The sequence below is a fragment of the Pipra filicauda genome, unplaced genomic scaffold, assembly GCF_003945595.2.
Source record: "Pipra filicauda isolate LSUMZ 115617 unplaced genomic scaffold, ASM394559v2 scaffold370_size807399_pilon, whole genome shotgun sequence".
In the NCBI taxonomy this organism is placed as follows: domain Eukaryota; kingdom Metazoa; phylum Chordata; class Aves; order Passeriformes; family Pipridae; genus Pipra; species Pipra filicauda.
The window spans coordinates 407,859-434,008 of record NW_024104499.1 but is presented as its reverse complement, the minus strand read 5'-3'; the positions used below and the strand labels follow the sequence as shown (position 1 = coordinate 434,008).

The 26,150-nt window shown below is 51.3% G+C and overlaps 1 protein-coding gene across 4 annotated transcripts in view; it reads left to right on the top strand.

Annotated features, from left to right (window-relative positions):
- Window positions 1-26,150, top strand: part of KIRREL3 (kirre like nephrin family adhesion molecule 3) — a 360,456-nt gene that overhangs the window by 241,108 nt on the left and 93,198 nt on the right. For all 4 annotated transcript variants that reach the window (XM_027710765.2, XM_027710763.2, XM_027710762.2 and 1 more), the window contains 2 exons: window positions 21,071-21,220; window positions 24,186-24,335. In XM_027710765.2, the coding sequence (XP_027566566.1) occupies window positions 21,071-21,220; window positions 24,186-24,335 (300 nt within the window). The remainder of the gene's footprint in view (window positions 1-21,070; window positions 21,221-24,185; window positions 24,336-26,150) is intronic.

Sequence of the window (26,150 nt, the reverse complement as noted above, 5' to 3'; positions counted from 1 at the left end):
CGACCCGCAGTGAGGGTGGCTCTGTGCTTAGCTGATGGTGGGAGCTTTGCATTGCTGATCTGCTGTCACCCCAAGAAATGGGCCATCCCCACGGGGCTCTGGGCTGGGGAAGCTCTGCTCACCCCCGGCACTGTCACTCGTGTCTTCCTGCACAGGCACCATCAGGAACACACCATCACCATTGATCAGGGGCACACCATCACCATTGATCAGGAACACACCATCACCATTGATCAGGGGCACACCATCACCATTGATCAGGGGCACACCATCACCATTGATCAGGAACACACCATCACCATTGATCAGGGGCACACCATCACCATTGATCAGGAACACACCATCACCACTGATCAGGGGCACACCATCACCACTGATCAGGGGCACACCATCACCATTGATCAGGGACACACCATCACCATTGATCAGGGGCACACCATCACCATTGATCAGGGGCACACCATCACCATTGATCAGGAACACACCATCACCATTGATCAGGGGCACACCATCACCATTGATCAGGGGCACACCATCACCACTGATCAGGGGCACACCATCAATTGATCAGGGGCACACCATCACCATTGATCAGGGGCACACCATCACCATTGATCAGGGGCACACCATCACCATTGATCAATTGATCAGGGGCACACCATCACCACTGATCAGGGGCACACCATCACCACTGATCAGGGGCACACCATCAATTGATCAGGGGCACACCATCACTGATCAGGGGCACACCATCACCATTGATCAGGGGCACACCATCAATTGATCAGGGGCACACCATCACCATTGATCAGGGGCACACCATCAATTGATCAGGGGCACACCATCAACTGATCAGGGGCACACCATCACCATTGATCAGGGGCACACCATCAATTGATCAGGGGCACACCATCACCATTGATCAGGGGCACACCATCACCATTGATCAGGGGCACACCATCACCACTGATCAGGGGCAGCATCTCTGTGAAAGCTGCATCGAGCCTTTTGTTCTTTACCTGTCAAAGGCAGTGGGAAGGAGCAGCAGTGGATGGATTTCTTAGGGATGCCTTGTTATCTCAGAGGTCTCCTTGGTATTCCCCTGATGTTTTGTGTGTCTGAGCTGAACGGGGCAGGGATGGAAGTGAAACCTGAGGAAGAACCACCCTCCAAGCTGCCTCTTTGTCTGGTGCCAAGGGGAGGCTTTGCTTGGTTTGGGTCAGCTGGAAAGTTGGGTAAGAGGCAGGACCTCCCTGGTGAGAGCGGGGTCCTGGCTGGTGCGTCACACACATTCCTGAGGATGCTGCCAAGGGAAGGACCCTGAGTGCTCTGCCCTTCATTCTGCCCAACCTGCTGCTCCCCTCTGCCCCTTTGGAGGGGAGGAGCAGAGTTTCACCTGTGATGCTCCAGTTGTCTGCAGCAGCTGTAGTGCAGCTGAACAACTCTCTGGCCATAAATCTGATCCAAAGCTGGGGAGTTTTACGGTAACGGTGTTGTTGTAGCAGTTAATGGTCTAAGGGTATAATTTTATCTATTGATTTGAGTAGCAGTCCCCTGTGCAAAGCTACTGCTGCGAGGTCTTAAATAAATGAATTCAATCCTTCCTCACTCTCAGAGTACTGGCACCAGGCACTCCAGGAGCTGCTTCTCTGGCTGTGCAGCCTGCAGGGCTGTGTGGGAGAACCTGGGAGCGTGTGGAATCCATGCTCTGTCCTTTTGCAGGGAATGGGGGACCCACTAAAGACACTTCAGGAGTCTTAGGCTGTAGAGGGACTCTTCACAGGGGTGTGTAAGTGGTAGGACAAGGGGGAATGGCCTAAAGCTGAAGGAGGGCAGGGTTTGATGGAATATTGGGAAGGAATTCTTGGCTGGCTGTGAGGGTGGGGAGGCCCTGGCACAGGTTGCCCAGAGAAGCTGTGGCTGCCCCTGGATCCCTGGAAGTGTCCAAGGCCAGGCTGGATGTTGGAGCAACCTGGGCTAGTGGAAAGTGTCCCTGCCCAGGGCAGGGGATCTGGAAAATGATGAGTGTTAGGATCCCTTCCAACCCAAACCATTCTGGGATTCTATGATTTATATGCATGGATCAATATCTAGGGTGGGATGTAGATTATCTCAGCTACTTGAATTCCACTGCCTTTGCCATTCCCCTTTAGGTTCCTCACTGGCATTGGAATGGGATGTGCACCTAAGGAACATGGCAAAGCTGTTGGGGAAAACTTGTCCTGTAAAAGGCACCTGGAAAGAGGCAGAGATGAAGTTTTGTACTTCGCCACAGCTGCCTGGTGCTCCTGCCTCTGTGGGGTTTGGGCTGGTTTATTTTTAATCAGGAGGTGGAGGGACAGGAATGACAGGAGGTGCAAGGCTTCTCCCTGGGGATGGCAGCTCTGGTTTCTCATCTCCACGCTGCTCCAGGCTGAGTTTCCCTGGGAGTGTGTGTATCTGTTGATAGTTTTCCCCTCTCTGCGGAGCAGCTGCAGCCTGGGGGTCTGTTATTTAGTTTTCCTCCCACTGTGTCCTTGAGGACTCTGCCAGAGAAGCTGCTGGAAGCAGTGTTTGATTAGTGATACCAATCACACTGCTGACAGAGAATCATGGAATCGTTTGGGTTGGAAAAGACCTCAAAGATCATTGAGTCCAGCCATTAACCCAGACTGCCAGACCACCACTAAAGGACGTGGTGTCCACCAGACCAGAGCCTGGACGTGCAGATCTGGCACTGCCACCGAGTCAGGTGCTGCTGATGCTGTAAATCCCCCTGGCACGGACATGATAACATGGCTGTGTGGAAGCCTCCAGCTCTCAAAGTGTGTGGAAACCACTGCTTCCAAGAAAACAGTCCAGACTTTGATGAGGAAAGGGGCAGGAGCGTGACAGCACATCCCTATCCAAGGTTGGAGTAAAGAAGATCATCTCCTGTGTCGTTTCTGGGGGCAGCCCTGGGGCACAGGCACTGCCCTGCGGTGCTGCTTCCTACCCAGGGTGCAAGGGGACACCGGGTCTGTTCCTGCCTGGTCTGGATCTCCAGCCTCCCTCTCCTGGAGGCAGACACAAGCTTCCTGCAGGCAGAGATGGTTTGGAGCTTCCCAGCCCGGAGCAATGAAGCAGTACCGAGTTCCTGTCACTTAGAATATCAATTAAAACCTCTGCAGCCTTGTCAGTGCCACCCTGAGACACGTGCTGGGGATGGACAAACAGCCGGGCTGGCCATGGAATGGCTCTCAAGCCAACAGGAGTAAAACTGCTGTGCAGCTGTGAGCAGAAAGCTGCTGTGGCTGGAGCTCCTCCAGCCCAGTCCAGGCTGTGGGGTGGGAGCTGAGACTGGTGTGAGGATGAAACCCTCTGGTGTCACAGGCTCTGGGGACTCTGTGCCTTTGGTGTGCTGGGAAAAGGCTTAAATAACTCATTTTGAAGCTCCATCCCCCCCGGATTTCCCTGTGTGTCACATAACACCCTCTCTGCAGCCCCAGCCCGTGAGATGAAGCTCCTCTCTGATGGGAGCAGGGCAAGGCAGCTCCAGTTCACTGCTGTGATGACAAAATGGGATGAAATTGTGTGTTTCAGGCCAGCAAAATGATCCTGTTCCCATTCCTCAATGAAGCGGGATTTGACACTGCAAAACACCCAGAAACTGTGTTTGAGCTGACTTGTTTTTAAACCTTTCTAAAAATCCTTCCTTATCGTAAGGAAATAGGGAAGTATTGTTGGGAAATATCTATCTGAATGCTGCAGGTCCTGGTTTTCTTTTTTTTCTGCCCGAGTTATTTGCTGCATCTGGCCAAACCTGCCATCTGTGCTCACTCAGGGTGATTGAAGGCCATCAGCAGCCTTCAGGTTGAGGCTGATGAAGATGGAAGGAACAGGCACGGTCAAAAACCCGCAGGATTAGGTAGGAATCATGTGTGAGGGGGAGTGTGAGGTGAATTCCCTGGCCCAGGCAGACAGTGTAATGATTATTTAGCACCCGAGGCTGTTACCACAAACCTTCAGAAAGCAAAGAACTTCAGCCACAAACCTTATCAGTTCCCTCCAGTGCAGCACCAACCTCGGGCCGGTATCTCCCTGTCCTTTTACACCCAGGATTTGCTCCCATGGGTGTTTACTCCCCTCTAAATGTATTAACAGAGCTAATCTTAAAGCACATCCAGAGATACAACTTGAGATGGATTTTTTTTTTCCCTTTAACAGAGATGAAGCTTTTATATAGACGGGGGGAAAAGAGAAGGGAAGTGAAATGTTCAGTGACTAATGATCCTCATCAATATTCATGAGAGTCGGTATGCATTCCGAGATTTAAAATAAAGGAAGAAAGAGAGAAAGGCATTGACTGCTTTAGAAAGCTAAATGAAATATTTAGGTTGACCTGGAGATAAGTATGCTGGGTCTTGTTGCCATCAGCTTAGACCAGTGTTCAATCCTGGAGCTTTCAAAGCGGGAGGGGCTGATGGATTTTTCTGGAGATGGTACTGCAGGGAAGGGCTGGGGTGGGCTCACATGGCAGCAGAAGCCTTCAGCTGAGGGTCATGCTGGGCTTGCTGCTGCAAAAATGGGGGAGGGAAGCAATCCCTGCCCCAGGAACCTGCACCCTGAGGCAGCCAGAGCGGGGCTGTGGAATTGCAGAGGGGGGGGTTGTCCAAAGCCAAGGAGCAGCCAGGCTGGGATCACACATGGGCTGTCCCACGGGAGTTCTAGGTCATACCATCCTCCAAAGAGCTCCTGTCCTGACCATTCCCTGCAGCAAAGCTGGTCTGTTTGGGAAGGAAATGGCCCCAGGTGGCAGCTTGGAGGGCACAGTGGGCACTGATGGATGTAAGGGTGCCTGGTGAGAACCTCCCTTCCTCCAGCTACAAACATCTGTGGATAGTAGGGGAGCTGATTTGCTGTTGTGGGAGGTATCTGTCTATTTATTGTGCTGTTCCCACCTGTTTTCCTTCTTTCTCTCCCATCCTGTCTCTGTTTCCCTCCCCGCCCCCAGAAAATCACCCCAGCTGTACCTAACTTGAAGGTGAAATTTTAAACACCTCCAAATACTTTCAAATAGATGGGTGAACCTTGATCCTTCTCCATTTCATTCTTTTGTTAGCTGGGTGGGAGGAGAAGGAAAGGCTCTGCAGAGAAAACACCTGAAGTGTGTTTGTGTCAGGACGTGGCTCTGGATGTGCAGCAGTGACAGTGGAGGATGGAGAGAATATCAGGATCTTAATAACCAGATTTAATAGCAGAAAGAGCACACCAGGCCTGGAAGAAAGGCTTGCTCCACCTCCTGTGTGTGTGTCCTCTTCTAAATCTTCTTCCTTTCTCCTTCTGCAAGTTGTCCTTGTCTCCCTCCGCTTCGGAGGCTGCTCCTTTTCATTTCCCAGCCATCCCTTCCCTCCTCCAAGTGACAGCTGTCCCACCCCTGCCAGGGTCCTTTGCCCTTGAGACCATCTCTGATCTGTGCCCTGATAGAAGGGCCCGGTATTGACTTTGGCTGCAGCTTCATTAAGAGGCACCTCATTTGTCAACTTGTTTGTTCCTTGGTGCTTGGGAGACGCGGGGCCCTCACCCCCTCCGAGCCACATTCCAGAATTAACTCCCTCCTCAAGGGTTGCCACAAGGTCGTTGCAGGTGGCCCTGCACAGCTCTCTCCTCCTCATTAATCGATGTCACCGAGGTTTTGAGCGGGGTTGGATCCCTCGGTGCAGGGGTGGGAGACCTGCCCAGGCTCCAGGTGCTGCGAGAGGTTGGGGGCAGGGGTGGGAGTTAATCCCTGGGGCTCCCAGATGGAAAGGCACAGAGGTCCTGTCTGCTCACAGGGAGCTTGGAGATGAGGTCTTGGATGAGATCTCGTGGTGAGATCCCTGCAGGTTCTCTGGGATTGTGAGTAATGAAGAAGAATTTCTCTTGTCAGTTGTCATCAGGTAACACATCTGCCACTGATGGCTCCTGGTTCTAGTCCAGCTGGTCAGAGGAAGTTAACTGGATAAGTTTCCCAGGCTTTCTTGCATTTCTGGTGTTTGGTGAATAATGCACTGACAGGGGTTTGCTTGGAGTGTTTGACCTCTCCAGGAATCACCTCCCTGTGCCACCCATCCCCAGGGCTGGACCTCAGCTGGTGGCAGGGCACAGCCACAGCCCAGCTCCATCTGCTGCTCCTCTGAGTATTTTGGGGGAAACAATCTTTCCCTACAATTACATGAAGTTACTGAAACCCTAGACATTATGGTTCTTGGGGTTGTTCAGGGATTTGGAAAGGGTTCACACAACAGTCTTGGGAAGCAGACGTGTTCCTTGTTCCTGGCAATGCAGGAGGATCAGAGAATCAAATAATGATAGAATGGTTTGGTTTGGAAGGGACCTTAAAGCTCATTATGTTCCAACCCCTTGCCGTGGACAGGGACATCTTCCACTATCCCAGGTTGCTCCAACATCCACACTGGCCTTGGACACTTCCAGGGATCCAGGGGCAGCCACAGCTTCTCTGGACAACCTGTGCCAGGGCCTCCCCACCCTCACAGGAAAGAATTTCTCTGCAATATCCCATCTATCCCTGCTCCCTGGCAGTGGGAAGCCATTTCCCCTTGTGCTGTCCCTTCATCCCTTGTCCCCAGACCCTCTCCAGGAGCCCCTTTAGGCCCTGGAAGGGGCTCTCAGGTCTCCCTGGAGCCTTCTCTTCTCCAGGTGAACCCCCCCAGCTCTCCCAGCCTGGCTCCAGAGCAGAGGGGCTCTAGCCTTTGGAGCATCTCCGTGGCCTTGTCTGGAGTCACTCCAGCAGCTCCACATCCTTTCAGTGATGAGAACCCCAGAGCTGGAGGCAGCACTGAGGTGGGATCTCACCAGAGCAGAGCAGAGGGGCAGAATCCCCTCTCTCTCCCTGCTGGCCACACTCTCCCATTGCTCAGGCTCAGGTCTAGGGAGGGGCTGTGCTGCTGAGGACAGACACTGTCACAGGGGCCTGTCCAGACCTGTCTGACCCTGCATGGGAAAAGCAGGGGACAACAAAAAGCCAAACTTCTTTGGGGTCCAGTTACCTGCAGACCTTAAAGTCCCACTGTCCTTGTGGGGAAGGGTCCAGTGGTGCTGTTTCTGTCCTCCCAGGAGATGCAGCAGCTTGAGCAGGAGCTGTGGGAACATCAGCCCAACCAACAGTGCCCATGGGAAGGGAAGCAGCCCAAAAATCAGAGGTGCCAGAGCTGGTTTGTGCCACGGGGGTTAAAGCTCTTTTGGTGCTGGGTACTCCCACACTCCTGACAGCAGGGAGGGAGCTGAGGGAAAGATGTTCCTGGCTGTTGCCACGGGCATTTTGCTTCAGCAGGTCCCGAGGTAATAAGGCAGCAAGAATTGTGCAGCTCCACCGGGCTGGGATGTGAGTGGCACTGGGATGTGAGTGGCACTGGGATGTGAGTGGCACTGGGATGTGAGTGGCACTGGAGCCTGGGGAGCACGGAGCAAAGCCAGGGAGAATACTGCCTGTGGAGGCAGGAATGGCCCAGGGATTAGAGAGCAGGTTGTAAGAGGAGAGACTGGAGGAGGTGAATTTATATAGTCTGGAGGAGGCTCAAGGGGAGACACGACCGGAGTCTATAAATACACACAGCAATAGAAACCAAGGGAGGAAATTATTCAGGAGGAGGGAGGACGAGGAGCAGTGCCTGAAGCAAAGCAGGGAAAGTTTATTCTGGGTCTTGCACGGAAGGAGAACAGCACCTGAGTGGGATGGGGCACCACCACTGCCAACCACCCTGCTGCCATCCCACTGAGGCCTCACCGAGCCGGTTCCCTCCCATCCCAGCCCTGCCGTGTTTCCCAGCAGCCTCCTTTCCTCCCTGGCAGCCGTCTCACACGGGCGTCTGGCACCCGGCGGGCCCGGCATGCCTTCGAAGGTTTAATAAAACAGATTGAGATGCACTTGGGCTTGTGGCTTGACAACTGGTTCCCCTTGGACAGGAACATTTGCCTTCTCTGGGTGACAATGCTTTGAGCCCATCGCCTCAGGCACTGCGGCTCATTGCTAGTCATCTCTCCAATGAATAATACACGGGCCTGAATATCTGCCTGCATACATCTTCCTTTGCTGTAGGATAATTTAATGTTATCTTTGGGCCTCCTGCTCCTGAGATGAAGAGATTACTTCGAACCTGCAGCTTGCAACCACAGCCATTGGTTTCAAACGTCATTAAGTTTCATTATAACAAATAAACACTGCAATGACATTTATAAGTTACCAGAGAGCACAGAAACACAAATATGAAGCAGATAAACTGCATTTGATCCAAATAATTACTGCAGGCAATATCGAGCTTAGGCTGAGCTGGCAGGCGGGTGCTGGGTAATTTATAGGAGTCCGTAAGGCTCTGTGTTGCACATTGCTGCTTAAAAATTATGGTGATGGTTATGTGTCTCTCTCTAAGCCCTTAAACAGGTTATGTTCCTGCCTCCTTGAAGGCAGGGAGCTTTTCCTCAAGTCAGAAATGGAGGTGGCACAGGCTCAATGTGTGGCTGTTACTAGTTTGGGGACTTTCCTACCCCTGTTCCTCAGGATTTTTCAGCCTGAGAAGGGACCTGCTTTGAGGTGTGCTCTGCTTGTGGGCTGCAAAAGAGCTTTATTTATTTGTTTGTTTATTGATTTTTCCCTAGGGGTTTCTATCCCCACTGTGGATAAGTTTTCAGGAGAGGGGAATCCATGGGGAGAGATTTCCACTGCAAGGGGGTGTAATACAGTAGTTACAGAATCATAGAATAGCAGAATATCCTGAATAGAAGGGACTTACAGGGATCATCAAGGCCAACTCCTGATTAATAATAATGAAGTTCCTTTCATTTTGTCTCCTGGCTTTACCTGTTCTCAACCCTTGGCAAGGGGCATGTACCAGCAAACCTCTCCCAGCAAACCAGAGGAAAAAGCATTTCCCTCAGCTTGCCCCCAAAAATCTGAATGAAAAGGGGGTTTATTGCTGTGCTGGTTCTGTAAATTCTCACAAAGCTTTGCCTCTGCTCTGGGCTGAGACACATCATCTCCTGATGACCCCAGTGGAGCTTGTCAGGCATGGAAAGGTTCCCACGTCCTGCAGCTCAACCCAGGAGGGGGGTGGGACACAGCTGAGTTTATTGACGAGCATCTCTCATTACCTGCTAATTAACTCAGCAGGCTGGAGCGTGCTAATCTTCTCCTGGACCAGGGTTTTGCACAAGGCAGCCGTTGGCTCTGCAGTGGGGACCATTGAGGAGGAGCTGGTGACAAAACAAGCAGCAAAGTCTGAGTTAAATACATCGGAGTCCCTTCTCCCCCAGCAGGGAAGGGGAGAAGCCACAGGGTCTGTTGGCAGTGACAAGGCACAGCCCCTTCCCTAGGCCTTCTCCCAGGGCTGCATGTGGCTGATAAAGCAGTTTTAGGGCAATAAATATTGACTAAATTCACGTTTTCTCTCGGTTTTCATGGTTCTTGGCTTTCTGGGGCAAAACCCAGTCAAAAAGCAGGAGCCAGCTGTTGTAGGCCATGGTGCAGGTCACTGGCCTCCTCCACGATGGATAAATGCACTTCCCAGGCATTTCCCTGGTTCTGTGGATACTGGAGCAGCCAAGGCTTGAAGAGAGGGCAGCTTTTATTAGGCTTCCATGTATGGTAGAGAAGTACACGAGTTTTTAAGCACCTTCTGGGGGTAACAAGGATGGGCACGTGTGTGAAATGCTCCCTGCTCAGATGTGATCTGCTCTCTGTCTCTTCGTCTCAGCATCTCCAACTCCTCCTGCCTCTCCCCTGCCACTGGTTGTGTGTATTGCACATACTTCACTTCAGGCTGTTTTTCAGAATAATTTGGCTTAACTCTAAATATGAATCTTGCATGCGCAAAAAAAAAAAAGGCACATATTTACGATCATTTCCACTTGTAAAAATCCGAACAGACAATAATCACAGCAGAAACCTGCTAATTCTCACTCCATCTTCAGAGCTGATAATTCACGCAGCACAACCCGAAGCCATCTCACCCCGCTCGGGTGAGCAGCGAGTCCACAACCTCCTCTGTCATATCCTGGAGCTGATCTGGGCAGGAGCTCCCCCAGAAGCCACCCAGTTGATGTTTCAGGCAAACAGAGGCTCCTCAGCCTTTCAGGGCAATGGTGAGATTTATTCTTGCCTTTTTCTACCCCATCCACGTGGTTTGGTGCCACCAGGGTGTCTGTCATTCAGAGAAGGTTCTGTTGGGGGAATCTTGGGTGGTGGCACTTCCAATACCAGCAGAGTTGGAAACATCCTGTAGAGAGATTTCTTTAACCACTCCTTGGATGAATTCTCAGATTTGTGTGATCTCTCATCAACCTGTAACGAGGCTACTTAAACTCAAAATGACTCTGAGAACGAGCAGAATATTCCTGTCATTTTAATATTATAGAATCCCCAAATGGTTTGGGTCGGAGGGGACCTTAAAGCTCAGCTTGTTCCAACCCCCTGCCATGGGCAGGGAGTGTTACATTAAACATCTGCATTTTCTGCTCTGAACTGCATCTCCACTCTGATTTCTCTCCGTGCCTCACCGCCTGCGATAACAGATTTCGGAAAACGAGGATGGAAGTGAAACATGGTGTGACCCAAGGCGAGATCTTTGCTCTAATTTTCCACCCCGTGGACTGCACAACTTCCAGTTGCCTCTCTTCCCGGGAGCAGAGCCAGACTTTGAAATCTCCAAATCATTTGTGAAATGGATTATTCATCCTTCTCGTTTTCCTACGGACGAGTGTCCTCTGTGCCCTCTAATTCAAAGATGAGCTGAGATTTAAAGGACACTATTTCAAAGGAGCAGCCCTGATCTGGGAACAAAAGGTGGGCTAAGGGGGTACACTCAGATTGAATGTAATCCAGGGTGGGGGGATCACCTGAAAGATTTCAGAAGGTCACAGTCCTTGAGGATTTTATCTGGAGACTCCGTGCGGGCAGGCTGCTGCCCACTGGTTTGAACATCAGCTGTTATTTTTAGAAGGAAAAGTTCCTTTTTCTTCTCTGTGGATTCGAGTGGGAGGTTTTATGTCCCAGGAGTGTCTGTGCAAGGCTCCTGCAGCTGAGGACCCGCTGACCCCTTTCCCAGTGCCGTTTGGCAGCTACAAATGGTTCTCATCCGAAAAGCAGCTGGAGTTGCCATGGAGAGAGCTGGCTTGGCTGGAATTACTGGAGTGTCCCCTTGTCTGTTCTTCCTCCCTGGGCCCGTGGGCCTGGCCATGGTGAAGCTGTGCCAGGACACTCCACTATGACAGGAGAGCAAATGGGAATTTATTATTCTGCGCCGGGTTCCTCTGGAGCACCAATAACAAAATATTTCTTGGAGTCATTGGCTATTTCCAGTGGGAGCCAGGCCCCCAGGTGGATCAACAGGAGGAAATCTACTCTCCTCTGCTCAGAGAGCAAAGCATCTCCCGTCCCCATGACTGGTTAGTGCCATGCCAGGGTTTCCAGTCCTTGGGAACAGCCTGTGGTGCCGTCACCTGCGGGTGCAGGAAGAACAGGCATCGCCCCTGTGCCCTGGGCAGCCCTGGCAGGAGGCTCAGAGCTCACAGCTCACCTTGGGGAGGGAACCAGGGCAGCCCAGGTGCTGGGATGAGGCTGTGGCCCCTACCCAGGGTGCAGGGAAGTGCTAACCCCTCTCCCCTCTGCCCACACTTCTCCCCTCTGCCAAAAGCACACAACCAGCTCTGCCTCTTGCTGATGTTCTGTTCCGCTGCCACCCCTCTGTGATGCCTCACCTGCTCCTCCAACCCCTGTGCTGCTCTCCAGGGGTAAAACACTGCCTGATCCACTTTGCTGCCTCCATCTCCAACCCTGCAAAAGCCCTGTGTGCCCCAAAGCACGTGTTCCAGCTTCGTCAGCTTGTCTGATAGGAGACAGTGCTGCTCACCCAGAGCTCAGCATTATCTGGGCAGCAGGTACCCATGAGCTGGGAAAGCAGAGCAGCCTGGAGCCATCCATGGAGCCATCCATGGAGCCTGGAGCCATCCATGGAGCCTGGAGCTGTCCACAGAGGCCAGAGCAATCCACTGAGCCTGAATATTCAACATGATCCAGCCCATAAGGTCACTTGAACGCTGCTTTTTGGGGACAGCCTATCCTTAGTGCCTGGATGCAGTACATTGGTTTTGTTCCCATCAGTGCAGCTCCCAGGAACAGGCATTTAATCTCCCAAGAGGCAATTTTCCAAGCTGGTGCCGGGAAGAGGTTGCTAATAAATATCCCACGGTAAGGATACTCTTACACCTTTCCCAACTGGCAGCTAATACCAGAGCAGCAGATGACATTTAAGCCCTTTCTGCATGGCTGATCAAACTCCTCACAGCGACTTTGAAAGCAGTGCTGGGATTTCGTGTGGGTATCAAAGCCAGCAGAACCCTTGATAGTTCAGATCTCTTGCCTGTGTGACTAATAGACAAAAAGACCCCTGAAAGGTTTAATATCTTATTCAAAATTTCCCTGTTTCCCGTTTGAAGCTGCTCAGTGGACACAATGGGATGCTGATGGTTCCTCTCAAAGCAGTGCTGGAAAATCTCCGCCGTCACCGCGGGATGAGCTCAGGGGCACACGGGGCTGGCTCGGGGCTGGTCGTGGCTGGGAGGCAATGGGTCACCCAGAGACCAAGCTGGGGAGCAGAGCACTGTCTTTGCACCTTAAACTCCACCTCTGGCTGTTGGCATCGGAGACACAGAGTCACCTTTGAGATCATCGAGTCCCAGCGTTAACCCAGCCCCACCAACGTGGTCATCCCTAAACCGGGTCCTCCAGTGCCACATCCATGTGTTTGCTGAACACTTCCAGGGATGGTGGCTCCACCACTGCCCTGGGTAGCCTGTGCTTGACCACTTTTTCTGTGAAGAAATTTTCCCTAATATCCAACCTAAACCTCTCCTGGCCCAACTGGAGGCCATTTCCTCTCATTCCTTGTTCCCCGGGAGCAGAGGGCGACACTCCCCCCTCGGCTCCACCCTCCAGTCAGGGAGTTGTAGAGAATTAGGTGGTCTCCCCAAGCCTCCTTTTCTCCAGGCTGAGCCCCCCCAGCTCCCTCAGCTGCTTCTCATCAGACTTGTGCTCCAGCCCCTTCCCCAGCTCTGTCACCCTTCTTCTCATTGCTTTTCCTGGGGTGATCCCTGTCCCCAGGATCACTTTGCCTCTGGTTTCACCTCAGTGCAGCCCATGTTTTCCCCTCCAAGCTGTGTTGGAGGGGGGCTGGAGTTGGTGAGCACTGCCCGGCTGTGTGTGGTGGGTGCTCCCAGGGGAACATCCCGTCTCCCTCAATGTTTGTGGGTGAGCAAGGCCTGAGCTCAGCTCCCTGCCTTGCCCTGGGAGCAGGGACACATCCACTGCTGGGCAGTGGGAGGCTTGTACTCGCTGTTCCATACACCTGAGTCATCCCTTGACTGAAGGGGCTGTGCTTTTGTTTCTTTTCAAGCTGAATAATTCAGCAGCACCCAGTGCACCAGAGCCACGTGAGCCGGACTTACGTCGTCACACTAAAAAAGGCCAAACTGACATTTTTGTTCAAACAGATTTTTTTTTTTTTATTATTTTTTTTTCCCCCTCCCCAAGGACACAAAATAAAATAATGGAAGGCTTATGCAAGGGCTGAACTCAAGCTGCCTTTCTTATTTCTGCCATGAAGATAAAAGGAAGTACATGACATGGCTCTGGCCATCACCTACGAGGGACTCTCCCATGGGGATGCTGCTCCACATCTCCCTGCTGGGATTCATCTGCTCCTGCCTGGGCAACCACGGGTCTTTCGCTTCTCTGATGATGCAAGAAAAGCTTGTCTGGGGAAATCCTTGCCCCTGGGCACACGTGGCTGTCCCTTTCCTTCCTGCTCCAGGGTCTCTGTGCTCGGCCAGTCCCTGGGCACACCCTCAGCACGGGTCTGGCCGTCCTGTCCCCCCGGGGAGGTCACTGGAGAGCAGGAGGGCGGGTGCTGAGCAGCTCTGGCGCCCGCCCGGCTCTTCCCTGTGCTTCCCCATGACTGACAATTCCAGAGAGCTTTGTAAATAATGTAATGCTTTTGTCTGCTTGCTTTTCCCAGCTGCCTAAAAATCAATGTGGGCGCGTGTTCTCCGGCACGAGGGGCTCGGTGTCCTTGGCTCCGAGGAGAGGCCCCAAAGGAGGCTGAGAACCAGCCCCTCTGTCACGGGGCTGACAGCAGGAGTGCAGGAGGTGGTGCAGAGCCAAGCTCTTGTCTGCTGGGCAGGGATGGGCATGGAGCCACCCCTTCCCACTGCTCTCCACGGTCAAGAGGTGGCTCCATCTCCAGGCATCCTGTTATGAGGAACCATGGCTGAAATGCTGGTCCCCTGGGAGCACCCACCACACACAGCCAGGCAGTGCTCACCAACTCCAGCCCCCCTCCAACACAGCTTGGAGGGGAAAACATGGGCTGCACTGAGGTGAAACCAGAGGCAAAGTGATCCTGGGGACAGGGATCACCCCAGGAAAATCAATGAGAAGAAGGGTGATAGAGCTGGGGAAGGGGCTGGAGCACAACTGACATGATGGGGTGCTGGATGGTGGGATCTGCTTGGTCTGAAGAGGGACCCTCCTGTGATGCTGTGTAGGATTAGGGTATCACACAGCAGCCTCTTGATGATCCTCCTACCACGTGTTCCAAGTCAAGGAAAGGATGAGCTCTTCCCATGGAAGCACAAGGAGAATGTCCCACCACTCTTAATCACCGGGCCTTTCATCTCTGAACAGCAATATTTTGACAAGGAGCTTCATAGTCCTCCTTGCCACTTCTCCTCTTAACAAAAGGACTAATTCTTTTCAGAACACAATGGAAATTCAAAGCTCCACTTACATAAAAGCAGGCACAGTGTCTCCATTTCTAATGAGTCATTGTTCCCTGGGTGAGTCCCTGCTCCTTCCTACAGCACTCACTCCTCTGGGGTAATGAAAATTTAACTCTCGGCTGCTCCCGGTTGCCTCTTCTCTTCTTGCAGCAAGTTCTCTGCACTCAGGCTGGTTTGGGCACAGAGGATGCAGCTGAAATAATTCAGGCAGGAGCTCATGCAAACAGATTTCAGTCTTCAGAGAGCTTGAAAAGCCGGTCACCAGCTTGGGCTTCGGCGATGGAAGGAGCTTCAAGGTCCTGCTGCAGCACAGACCTTGGCAGTGCCACCATGTAGGGGCCTCCCTCCATTTCCTGGGGTGTAAAATGGGATTTTAGGACCTTCTCACAATCCTTGGGTGTGGGGACTTCTCTGAAAAGGAATGTCATGGCACTGGCCACGTTATTTCCCTTGGAAGGCACACACATAGCAGAGCCTCAGCCTTTGTTTGAAAGAACAAGGCAACATTAGAGAGAAAGGCTGAGAAACAGGAACCACAGGTGCAAAACCCATTAAGGAAATATAAAGAGTTCTAAACTAGTTCTGTCTTTTTTCCTCTTTTTTTTTTTTCCCCTTTAGCTCTTATGAAATGCTTGTGACTTCACAAGGATCCTGCCTGGGATTTTTGAGCACGGGGTTAGTGTTCTTGCCTGCTCACTGTTCACTGTGGAGCCTTTATTCTCGCATTTTGTTCCTGCTGTTTAAGGTTTCAGTGGCCAGAAGTGCCCCCTGGCTTTTGTTTTAGAGGCTCCCTGCAGGAAGGCAGAAGCTCACAGGGCCAGCACGGGGGTCACCCTGGCACCTGGCAGCGTAAACAGATCCTCGGGGGGCAAAGCAAAGCCAGTAACCAGGAGAAGATGAGGAGGCTCAGAGATCAAGAGCCTCTCGTGCCTCCTCTGACACCAAACCCTCATCTACAATAGCAGGTGACCTGTGATGACAACCTGCTTTCAGCAGCAGGGCAGCTCCAGAGTGCACACAGGACTCTGGTGTCGCGCTGGAACGCGGCCAAGAGGCCTGGTTAGCATCTCATTTACACATCCATTTGCTTTTAAAACAAAACAAACAAAATCAACAATGAGTTCAGGGCCCTAATATTTGCTTCTGCCCAGCGGGTCTCAGTGCTGGGTGAGCAGGAGGGGCTCACACAGAGGCTCCAGGGGCAGAGCTGGTGCCCAGCGACTCCCAGCCACGTTCCTGGGAAGCCTGGCATGGGCTGGCTTATTCCTTTGAAAATATTCCAGGTCTTCACACTTGAGGAAGAATGGGGAGTGGAAGTAAAATGGGACCACACTTGGTATTTGGGTGGACTTGTACATGTTGCTGCATCTCCCTGCTGCTTGAGGTTGCTGCTGCAGGTCAGGGGAGCACTTCCCAGATCCAGACCCCAGGAGCACTTCCCAGATCCAGACCCTAGGAGCACTTCCCAGATCCAGATCCGGGGTTCCTTAGTGCAGCAGGAGGTGAGGAGGAGATGGGAGATGGCTGATGGCAGGTGTAGGGGCTTTGACTGGACCCTTGGGTGGGCTCATGTGGTCAGCTGTGTGCAGGTTGGGGCTCCTCAGCACAGGAAGGATGTGGAGCTGCTGGAGTGACTCCAGAGGAGGCCACGGAGATGCTCCAAGGGCTGGAGCCCCCCTGCTCTGGAGCCAGGCTGGCAGAGCTGGGGATGTTCAGCTGGAGAAGAGGAGGTTCTTAGACACTGTAAGAACCCCTTAGACCCCCTTCCAGGGCCTAAAGGGGCTCCAGGAGAGCTGGAGAGGGACTTGGGACAAGGGATGGAGGGACAGGACACAGGGAATGGCTTCCCACTGCCAGAGGGCAGGGTTAGATGGGATATTGGGAAGGAATTGTTCTCTGGGAGGGTGGGGAGGCCCTGGCACAGGCTGCCCAGAGAAGCTGTGGCTGCCCCATCCCTGGAAGTGTCCAAGGCCAGGTTGGATGGGGCTTGGAGAAACCTGGGCTGGTGGAAGGTGCCCATGGCAGAGGGTGGAACTGAATAGGCTTTAAGCTCCTTTCCAATCCACACCATTGTGGGATTCTGTGACGAACTCCAATCTCTGCAGGGATTTGGATTAACCAGAACAGGATTTTTTTGTTGAAACCCTGTTTTCTGGAAAGGGAGAGAAGGGGAAACTCCCGCTTGCCCAACAGGTTGGAGTCAAACCACCTTCTTTGAAACCAAAGCACCATTTTGTAATAACCTTGCAAACATTCACAGGAAAAATACCCAACTGACGCTTTTCAGCCCATTTTCTTGTAGCTGAAACCACTCAACCTGCATTTGTAAATCACCCTCTCCCAGTCTCCCCATTTTCAGTTATTTTCTGTCAAGTATCTTATCTCCCTTAAAACTTTTCTGCAAATTACTTGTTCCTTTGACATTAAGACATAAGCTGTAACGTGGACGGGCCTCTGATCTTCCAAACCCAGTTAAACCCAGTAATCAGACTTTAAGCTGATTTGAAAGCGAGTTGAGCTCTGCCTTCAGTACTTTTTTCTCTTTTTTTATCTGTGATTTAGGGAGAGATGATCCTGCCGTGGAGCAGAGACTGGGCCAGGTAATGCTCTTAAGGTCCTTACACCCATCTCTCCTCTGCTGTGGCTGAGTCTGAGCTGTTTGTAGCTGAAAGGGAGCCTTGGATGAATAAAAAATGGGCTTAAGTGACAATTTTTCACACTGAACAAACAGAGGGAAGGAAAGGACAGGAGACATATGCCAGGTTCCTGCTCTGATTTTCCATGACCATCGGTTCATCTTTAAAACAAATCGAGAAATAAAAGAGAAAGGAAAAAAAAAAAACTGAAAAGGGCTTCATTTCCAACAGCAATTAGCAAATGAAGCCTCTGCTTAATGGGCATTTGCAGAGGGCACAGACACCACTTTGTGCCTCTGGTTTCTCATCAGGGCTCGTGCAGCTCCCAGCTCCCAGATGGAGAATTCTGGCTGACAAAACGATCTTTTTAGGTTATTGCTGCATTCCTGAGCTGTCCCTGCTCGCCCGGCTTCGCCTTGGGAATTGTCAGGATTACAGAGTGAGCTGTGAAAACCCACTTAGCGGGTGGAAAATATATATTAAAGAAAAAAACAAACAAACAACAAAGCAACAGAGCAAAATGCTCCTTTTTCTGCTTCCTTTCCGAGTTTTCTCTCATTGCACTTTTCCCTGTTATCCTATTAGTGCTTGTCCTTTATGAGTCTGAATAAAACTCAGAACTGATTCACATTCCCTTTGAAATCAAATATTTAAATCTGAATTCAGCACGAGGGTTTGTGCTGCCATCAGAGACCACCGTGACTTCCAGCCAGTCTCTCCCAGCAGGAAGAGCTGGAATCTCCTCTGGAATTAACCTGCCCTGCTGGGGATGCAGCACCTCACTGAGAGCCACCTGTGCTGGAAACCAGAGTTCCTCCAAGACAGGTGGGTGCTGGGAGACCTGGGATCTCTGAAATTCCCGGGAATACGGTGCTCAACGTGCACCTGGAGATCCATAAAAATTTCAGCCGGGCTTTTTTGAGCTCGGTGTGTGTAAAGCAGCTGGAATTTGGAAAGGACAGCTCTGCTCTTCCCCGCACACCTCGGGCTGGCTGGGAGGGAGCTGAAGCTGCGATAAATTAAACTGAAATATGAGCGTTCACACGTTGGTTCAGCAGCACGAGGAGGAAAATGATGGAGCTTTGGAGCTCTGCCCTGCAGGAAAGGCCCAGCAGCTCATCTGGAAACGAGTTGAGTTGCGAGAACTTGTGTCACACTTACCCTTGGTTTCAGATTAATCATCAGGCGGTGATTAAACGGAGTCAATGGAAATTAGGGTTGAATTGATTTGGGGTGGATCACATGGAGACTGTCCTGCTTTAACAAATTGGTTTTAAAGAAGAACTTTTCCTTCAGCCCTGTGCAGTTGTGTGTGTTGAACTGACAGCACAGGGGTGAGGGCTCTGAATTCCTGCCTGGTGTGGGGGATAATTCCCACCCGGAGAGGCTCCCGGTCATTAAAATCCCACAGGTAACACGGCAAGGAGCAATCCAGCCATCCTGCCTTTCTCCCAACTCCTCTCTTTCTCAGATCTCTCCTGTACCCAGAGTCAGAGCAACACTTTAAGTGGTGGCAAAGCAATTGAGGTGCTCTGCAAACAGCTCAGACCCAGAACTGTGCTCACAGGGAGCCCAGGGATCAGCAGGTCTGCCTGAAATGGCTTCACACTGAGGACCTTCCAGCATTTCACAGTGACACTGTGGACAGTGGGGGATTTTGGGGTTGTCCTGTGCAGGGCCAGGAGTTGGACTTGATGACCTTTGTGTGTCCCTTCCAACTCAGGAGATTCTGTGATTCCACGTGGGATACAGTTAAAGGTTGGACTTGATAATCTTGGAGGTCTTTTCCATTCTTAATGATCTTTGTTTTCCATGTGCTGGCTTGCAGCAAAAGGAATCATCTAAGATACCCCTGATGTGTATTTGGGACAGGGCTGTTTTGTCAGTGGTTTTTCTTGCTTTCTCTGTTTTCTTTACAAGCTCAGATCAGATCTGAGAGAGGGGAGTGAACTGACACCGTGGAACCACACAGAGATGTCCTGTGTGGGCATCCCACAGTCCCACCTTACTTGAGGGAAAAAACAGAGCACTCATTATGGAAAGAAAAAAAATAGCAGGATTTAATGCTTTGAATCCCTGGAAGTGTCCAAGGCCAGGATGGACAGGGCTTGGAGCAACCTGGGATGGTGGAAGGTGTCCCTGCCCAGGGCAGGGGGTTGGAACAAGATGAGTTTTAAGGTCCCTTCCAACCCAAACCATTCTGGGATTCTGGGATTCTGTGAGTGATTTTCAATCATGGCAAAGCCAAGGGATGATGATGTGTTTAAGAGAGTGAAAATAAAACATTTTGCTGAGCAAGCCCTGCTGGGGAAGAGGTTACACCGACTCCAGTGCTTCCCGTGGAAAATGAGACGTTTCATCCCACACCTGAGGTGTGAGACATCTCACCACGGCAGGAGGTGACCTGGGGGCTGTGAATTGTTGTTGCAGCATTTAGGGTGGGGGAGGATGTGGAGAGGGATGATTAACCCCCACTCTTGGAACACTGAGGTGGGAAGTGACAGGCTTGGCTCGTTAGGGTCAGACAGTTTGCAAATTTGCTGAAGCTTTGGCAAAAGGCTGTGCTGAACCAGAGCTGGTCCTTCCTTTCCTCTCCAGAGGTGTGTGAAGCTCCCAGCAAGTACCAGTAGGTCACACTCTGGGAGGAGAGGGAACAGCAGCCCTCGGTTGTTTTACAGCTGGTCATTAACTGCACACCCTGATTTAGCAGAGAGCACATGAGGGGGGAGCAAAAATCAGAAGCAGAGGACCAACGTGCTCTTTTATTATGTGTAATACAAAATATTGCTGCTTCTGGACGTCCTGCTGCTCCTCTGTCTGTGATCCTGGTGGATAAAACACTACCACCACAATTTGGGATGAAGTACCTGGAGGAAATACCTGGTGCCCCTTTGCTGTGATATTTGTTTTTTACAAAGGGAGGGAAAACATTGCAAATGGTTGTCTGAGTGTGTGACAGGGGAAATAAATGCTGTGTCCAGCTCTGGGAACATAAAAAGGATGTGGACCTGTTGGAGCAAGTCCAGAGGAGGCCACAGAGATGCTCCAAGGGCTGGAGCCCCTCTGCTCTGGAGCCAGGCTGGCAGAGCTGGGGGGGTTCACCTGGAGAGGAAAAGGCTCTGAGGAGACCTTAGAGCTCCTTCCAGTGCCTAAAGGGGCTCCAGGAGAGCTGGAGAGGGACTGAGGACAAGGGATGGAGGGACAGGACAAGGGATGGAGGGACAGGACAAGGGGGAATGGCTTCCCACTGCCAGAGGGCAGGGAGAGATGGGATATTGGAAGGAATTCTTGGCTGTGAGGGTGGAGAGGTCCTGGCACAGGTTGCCCAGAGAAGCTGTGGCTGCCTCATCCCTGGAAATGTCCAAGGCCAGGTTGGACAGGGCTTGGAGCAACCTGGGCTAGTGGGAGGTGTCCCTGCCCATGGCAGGAGGGGGTGGGATAAGACAAGCTTTGAGGTCCCTTCCCACACAAACCATTCTCTGGAACAATCCCATAACTAATCAATCCCATAATTAAGAGCCGCAGAGCTCCGGTTTGTGCTGTGCCAGGAGCACCTTTGGCTGTTGCATCCAAGGAACTGCTGCACTGTGTTGCAAACCCCTGGAGCACTGACAGCCCCTCTCTCCCTCTCTCCTTGCCCTCCCCAGGCCAGGCGTCCTCGTTCACGCAGCAGCCCCAGGACCAGGTGGTGATCGCTGGGCAGCCCGTGACCCTGCTCTGTGCCATCCCCGAGTACAATGGCATCGTGCTCTGGATCAAGGACGGGCTGGCCCTCGGAGTCGGACGGGACCTCTCAAGTAAGTCGGGACACTGAATTCAAAAAGTCGGTCCGAGAAACTGCTCAGAGACTTTTTTTTATCTTTAAGCAGCAAGGTATTTGTTTATTCAACGCTGGGAGCGAGGCCAGCTCGCCCTGGACAAACTCGCTTGAAGGCTTCACACAAAATCAGCAGGTTCTATACAATTTTCGCATCTGATTAAATGCATATTCAAGTGATTACAACACCTATCTATACATATTAATAACAGGCAGAGTGTAGGTGGAGCTCAGGAGAGGCTTGGGGCAGTCCTTCTCTTGGCCCTCAGTTTTGGTGGGAGATCCACTCTTCATCCCATGGGTCTGGGGGCCAATTCTCCTCTTCCTCAACCTGACCTCCCTTCTCTTCTCTTGTTCTTGACCCGCTCACTGAGGCTTGGAGAAGGCCTTGGCTCCCGGCCTGTTTCTTCTATTCAAATGTCTCCCTGATCCTACTGCATCTTAATTTATCACCCCTAGGCCTATTACATGTTCTTTTACCATCCTCTTAAGTTTTGGTCTAGTAAGTAGAACAGAACAAGCACAGATCGTTTTGGATGTTGGGAGCTTGTTAGTAGGCCCATATTTCTTAGTTAACTCTTTTGGGCCTGGCCTCCTGTTTCAATACCACCCTCCCTGAGCAAGGAAAGCAGGAGCTCTCCCTCCCCAGCAGTGCAGGCACAACCACAGCATTTATTTCGGGAGCAATGTTTTCATTTCAGCTACAAAACCTTCCAACCCAGCCCAAGTGAAACTTGGAACGAAAATCCTTGAAACTTGGAATAAAAACCCTCGAAACTTGGAATAAAAACCCTTGAAACTTGGAATAAAAACCCTTGAAACTTGAAACAAAAATTCTTGAAACTTGGAAAAAAAACCCTTGAAACTTGGAATAAACCAGAACTTTTTTCACCCAGCCAGAGGTGGTGGGTTTCCCAGGGGAAGGGCTCATCCTTTTTCCTTGAACACAGAGGTCATGGATGCTCCAATCCTGGCAGTGTTCAAGGCCAGGTTGGATAAATCCTTGAGTAACCTGGTCTAGTGGGAGGTGTCCCTGCCCATAGGAGGGTTGGGAGTAGATCATCTTTAAGGTCTATTCCAACCCTTAACATTGTGTGATTCCATGTTTCCTGAGGATTTCAGTGAACACTCCTTCATCGGCACTTCTTTGAAACAAAACTATTGATTCCCACAGGTGTCACCTGACCCTTTGGAAAGCCCTGCTTCGGTTTCCTTGACTTCTGGAAACAAATGTCACGTTTCCAAAATGCGGGATGAAATGTTTTGTAAATGTTGGAAGTGCCAGTTTTGATATCCTTGAAAATAAAAAGAATTATAGAATAGAATATCCTGAGCTGGAAGGGACTCACAATTCTCTGTTTGCTTTGGATAAATGTTTTCCTTGCAGCCCACAAGTACTTGTGGCTTCCTTGAGCTCTATGTTTGTCAAATTAAAGTTTGGTAACTTTAATTTGGTAACTAATTCATTATTTAATCCCATGCCTGCATTGGGATTGAGGGTTAACTGCAGCTGGTGAAGACTGGTGCAATACTGAGGAAGTTACGCAGGTTATTCTATGCATTTTGCTGGAAAACACTGATTTGTGAGTGAAATATTTCACATGAATAAGGCAGAGTGTTTGCTGGGAGCCCTTCAGGATCTGCAGCCTCGTCCCCCCGAGTGCTGCAGAGGGTGGTGATGTTCCCTCTGCTCAACTTCTGGGAGATCTGGGAGAGTTCTCCCCAAGCCCAGCAGCAGCGTTCAGAAACCAGGGGAGGCTCTGTGTGTTCTGGTCTCCAGGGACCCCTGAAGTGCAATGCCTGCTGCTTCTTTCCCTCTCTTTTTTATTAATACATGTAATTGCTCATTTACAGCCTTGCCCGAGTGAGCAGCCCCCTCTTCTCCTGTTTTTCAAAGCCACAGCTTTCACATCCATCAGAGAGCTGAGCTCTCCATGCAAGACCTTGCAGCTCGACTGGGTAACAACAGCTCCAGTGGAGTAGGGAGCTGATGGGAATGACTTCCACAATTAACAGAGCTGGGGCTGCTGGAAGCCAGAGGAGCTGCCAGCTCGTGTGATGCCAGCTCAGCCAGTGTCTAATTAGCGAAATACAAACAAACCCATCACTTGTATTTCTCGCGGTTCAGGAGAGCAAATCCTGCTGATGACAACTCGGGAAACAACAAGGGCCCGAGCGTGTGCCAGGCTGGCTGTGTCACACAGCGTGTGCCAGGCTGGCTGTGTCACACGGGGTGTGCCAGGCTGGCTGTGTCACACAGGGTGTGCCAGGCTGGCTGTGTCACACAGGGTGTGCCAGGCTGAGGGCAGCCTTCCTCCCCTGCTGCTCCTCGTGTGCCCAGCCAGGCTGAGCAGGGCTATCAGTGCCCCCAGACCCAGCTTTGAGCAGACCCAATTGTGGAATTATTCCAGGGTTTCACCACAGCTGACTTCAGGAGCTGAGGGAATGCCGTGACAGGTCGCAGAGGAGCCAGAGGTGGTGGGTTTCCCAGTGGAAGGGCTCATCCTTTTTCCTTGCCCACAGAGGTCATGGATGCTCCAATCCTGGCAGTGTTCAAGGCCAGGTTGGATAAATCCTTGAGTAACCTGGTCTAGTGGGAGGTGTCCCTGCCCATAGGAGGGTTGGGAGTAGATCATCTTTAAGGTCTATTCCAACCCTTAACATTGTGTGATTCCATGTTTCCTGAGGATTTCAGTTAATGCTCCTCCATCAGCACTTCTCTTTTGAACCTGTAGGGTGAAATGTGCAGTCTCCTTCCCAAATTTGGAAGGGTTCTCTCTCTCTCTCTCTCTCTCTCTCTCTCTCTCTCTCGGAGCTGGCTGCCAAGGAGGGGAGGAAGCTGCCTGGCTCCTGGGAATGTCTGGGGGGTGCTGGGGCTCTGGGTCTGTGCTCTCCATCCTCGGGCTCGTCGCTCCATCTCCTGACCCGTGCGCTGTGCCCGGCAGGTTACCCACGCTACCTGGTGGTAGGAGACCATCTGTCGGGACAGCACCACTTGAAAATCCTGAGGGCTGATCTCCAGGATGACGCCGTGTACGAGTGCCAGGCCATCCAGGCTGCCATCCGATCCCGACCTGCCCGGCTGACCGTCCTGGGTGAGTCTCCCCGTCGCTCCAGGGGGAATTTTTGTCCTTGTGGTCACCCCGGGAGGCTTTGGGACAGAAGGTGTTGTTGCTCAATCAAGAGAAAATGGGAATGAATTTGTGGAAATTAATCCATGGTGAGAGCAGTGGGGGTGCAGCTCAATCCTGAGAACGGGAGCAAGGGAAGCTGTTCAGGGAGTGAAGCACTTCAGGGATGGAGCACAGCAACCCTGGGATGAGTAACAGAGGCACCAAGTGTTTGGCACTTCAGCTCTGTGAATTTACACGCCAGCTGGGGAGTGCATGTCCATAAATTTAAGGATATGTAGTGTCAGTGTCATCACAATGATGCCCTTCCTGCAGCACTGCTCTGCAGCAGGACCAGGATGAATCCACCACTGGAGGAAAGGCTGGTTCCTCACTACTGCAGTATTTTCATCCTCTCTTTGTATTAATATTCGATCATCCTGCATTTCTCAGTAATTAATCCTTCCCATGAGCAGCACAGGAGGGTGTTGCATGGGATTGCAAACTAGGAGTGGCTCCCAAAATCTTATAAAGACTCTTTATGGGTGGGAGATGGGAGAGGAGCTCTGGCAGATCCAGAGGGCCCTGTTGGCAGCTGGTGCAGGGGGGTCTCCTTCCAGGAGTGCTGGGAAAAGGCTGTGTCAGCGAGGCTTCCCGGAACGCACGAGGCTTCCCGGAACGCACGAGGCTTCCGAGAAGTTAATGAAAATGGGATTTTTCTTGAAAAGCTTGGACAAAACCCAGCCTGTACTGCTGCTCCCAGATCCATCCTGATTATTCAACCCTCAAAGTTGAAACCATTTGCATACTGAAGTTTCTTTAAATTGAAGTTTGGATTTGGGGTTTTTTTGCTGTTGGTTGGTTTTTTGGTTTTTTTTTTCCCCTGGGTAATTTCCAAGGGAAAAAGAAAAGCTTTTAAAAAGATGCAAGATTTTCAGTGCTTTTAGTCAGATCAGCACTAATTAGTTTTAAGCAGCCAAAAGAAGTGAATTAAGGTACTGGTGGTGGTTGAAGGTTCACCTCACCAGAGCCTGCACCTCCCCACGAAAACAAGTTCTAATTTTGGGGTTGCAGTTTCCCCCGTGTCTGTTTTTCCTCTCTCCACAACTCTCCAACATTCCCTACCCCTGAACTTACACAGCTGCCATCCCTTCCTTCCCTGACCCCCACCATAATGATGATTTTCCTTTGATCCCTCCTTCTGCTCAATCAACCCCTGGCAGCAGCTCCGAGCTCTGACAAGTGCCCACACATGAAAGAATCCCGGGAATGAGCCGGAGAGCGGGAACGTTGCCTTGCTCTCCGACAGCCCCTCCTTCGCCCGGGCTCCCTCCTCCTGTTGTCAAAGTTGCCGGAGCCCAGACAAAAGAAATAATGTTATTTAATTAGAGCTAAAGATTTCAAAACTAATTTAGTCCCAGGGCGTACGTCAGAGCCGCCGCGAAGCGTTGATTGAGCAGAGAGATGTTTTTATGGATCAAAAGGAAATCGTTATTATCTTTGGGGTTATGGAATGTGTTGAATAGATGGTAGTTAATGTTTATGTGGATATACATGGTAGTTGCTAATTGGTACATTTACCTAAGATGTTCAGCAACTTATATTTGCAGAGTGTTTTCCTTTTAAGAAAATTAAAGTTAGAGGATGTTCAGCTTAGGCCGAACTGGTGAGAAAATGGGGGTTTGGAACCCACTGGTGGCTCATCTTTCACTTTAGGTGTATTTATGCAGATGTTCTGGGGGGGAAAAAATGGTCGTGGCCCCAAGGCTGCCAGAGTTCAAGGAGTGTTTGGACAACATT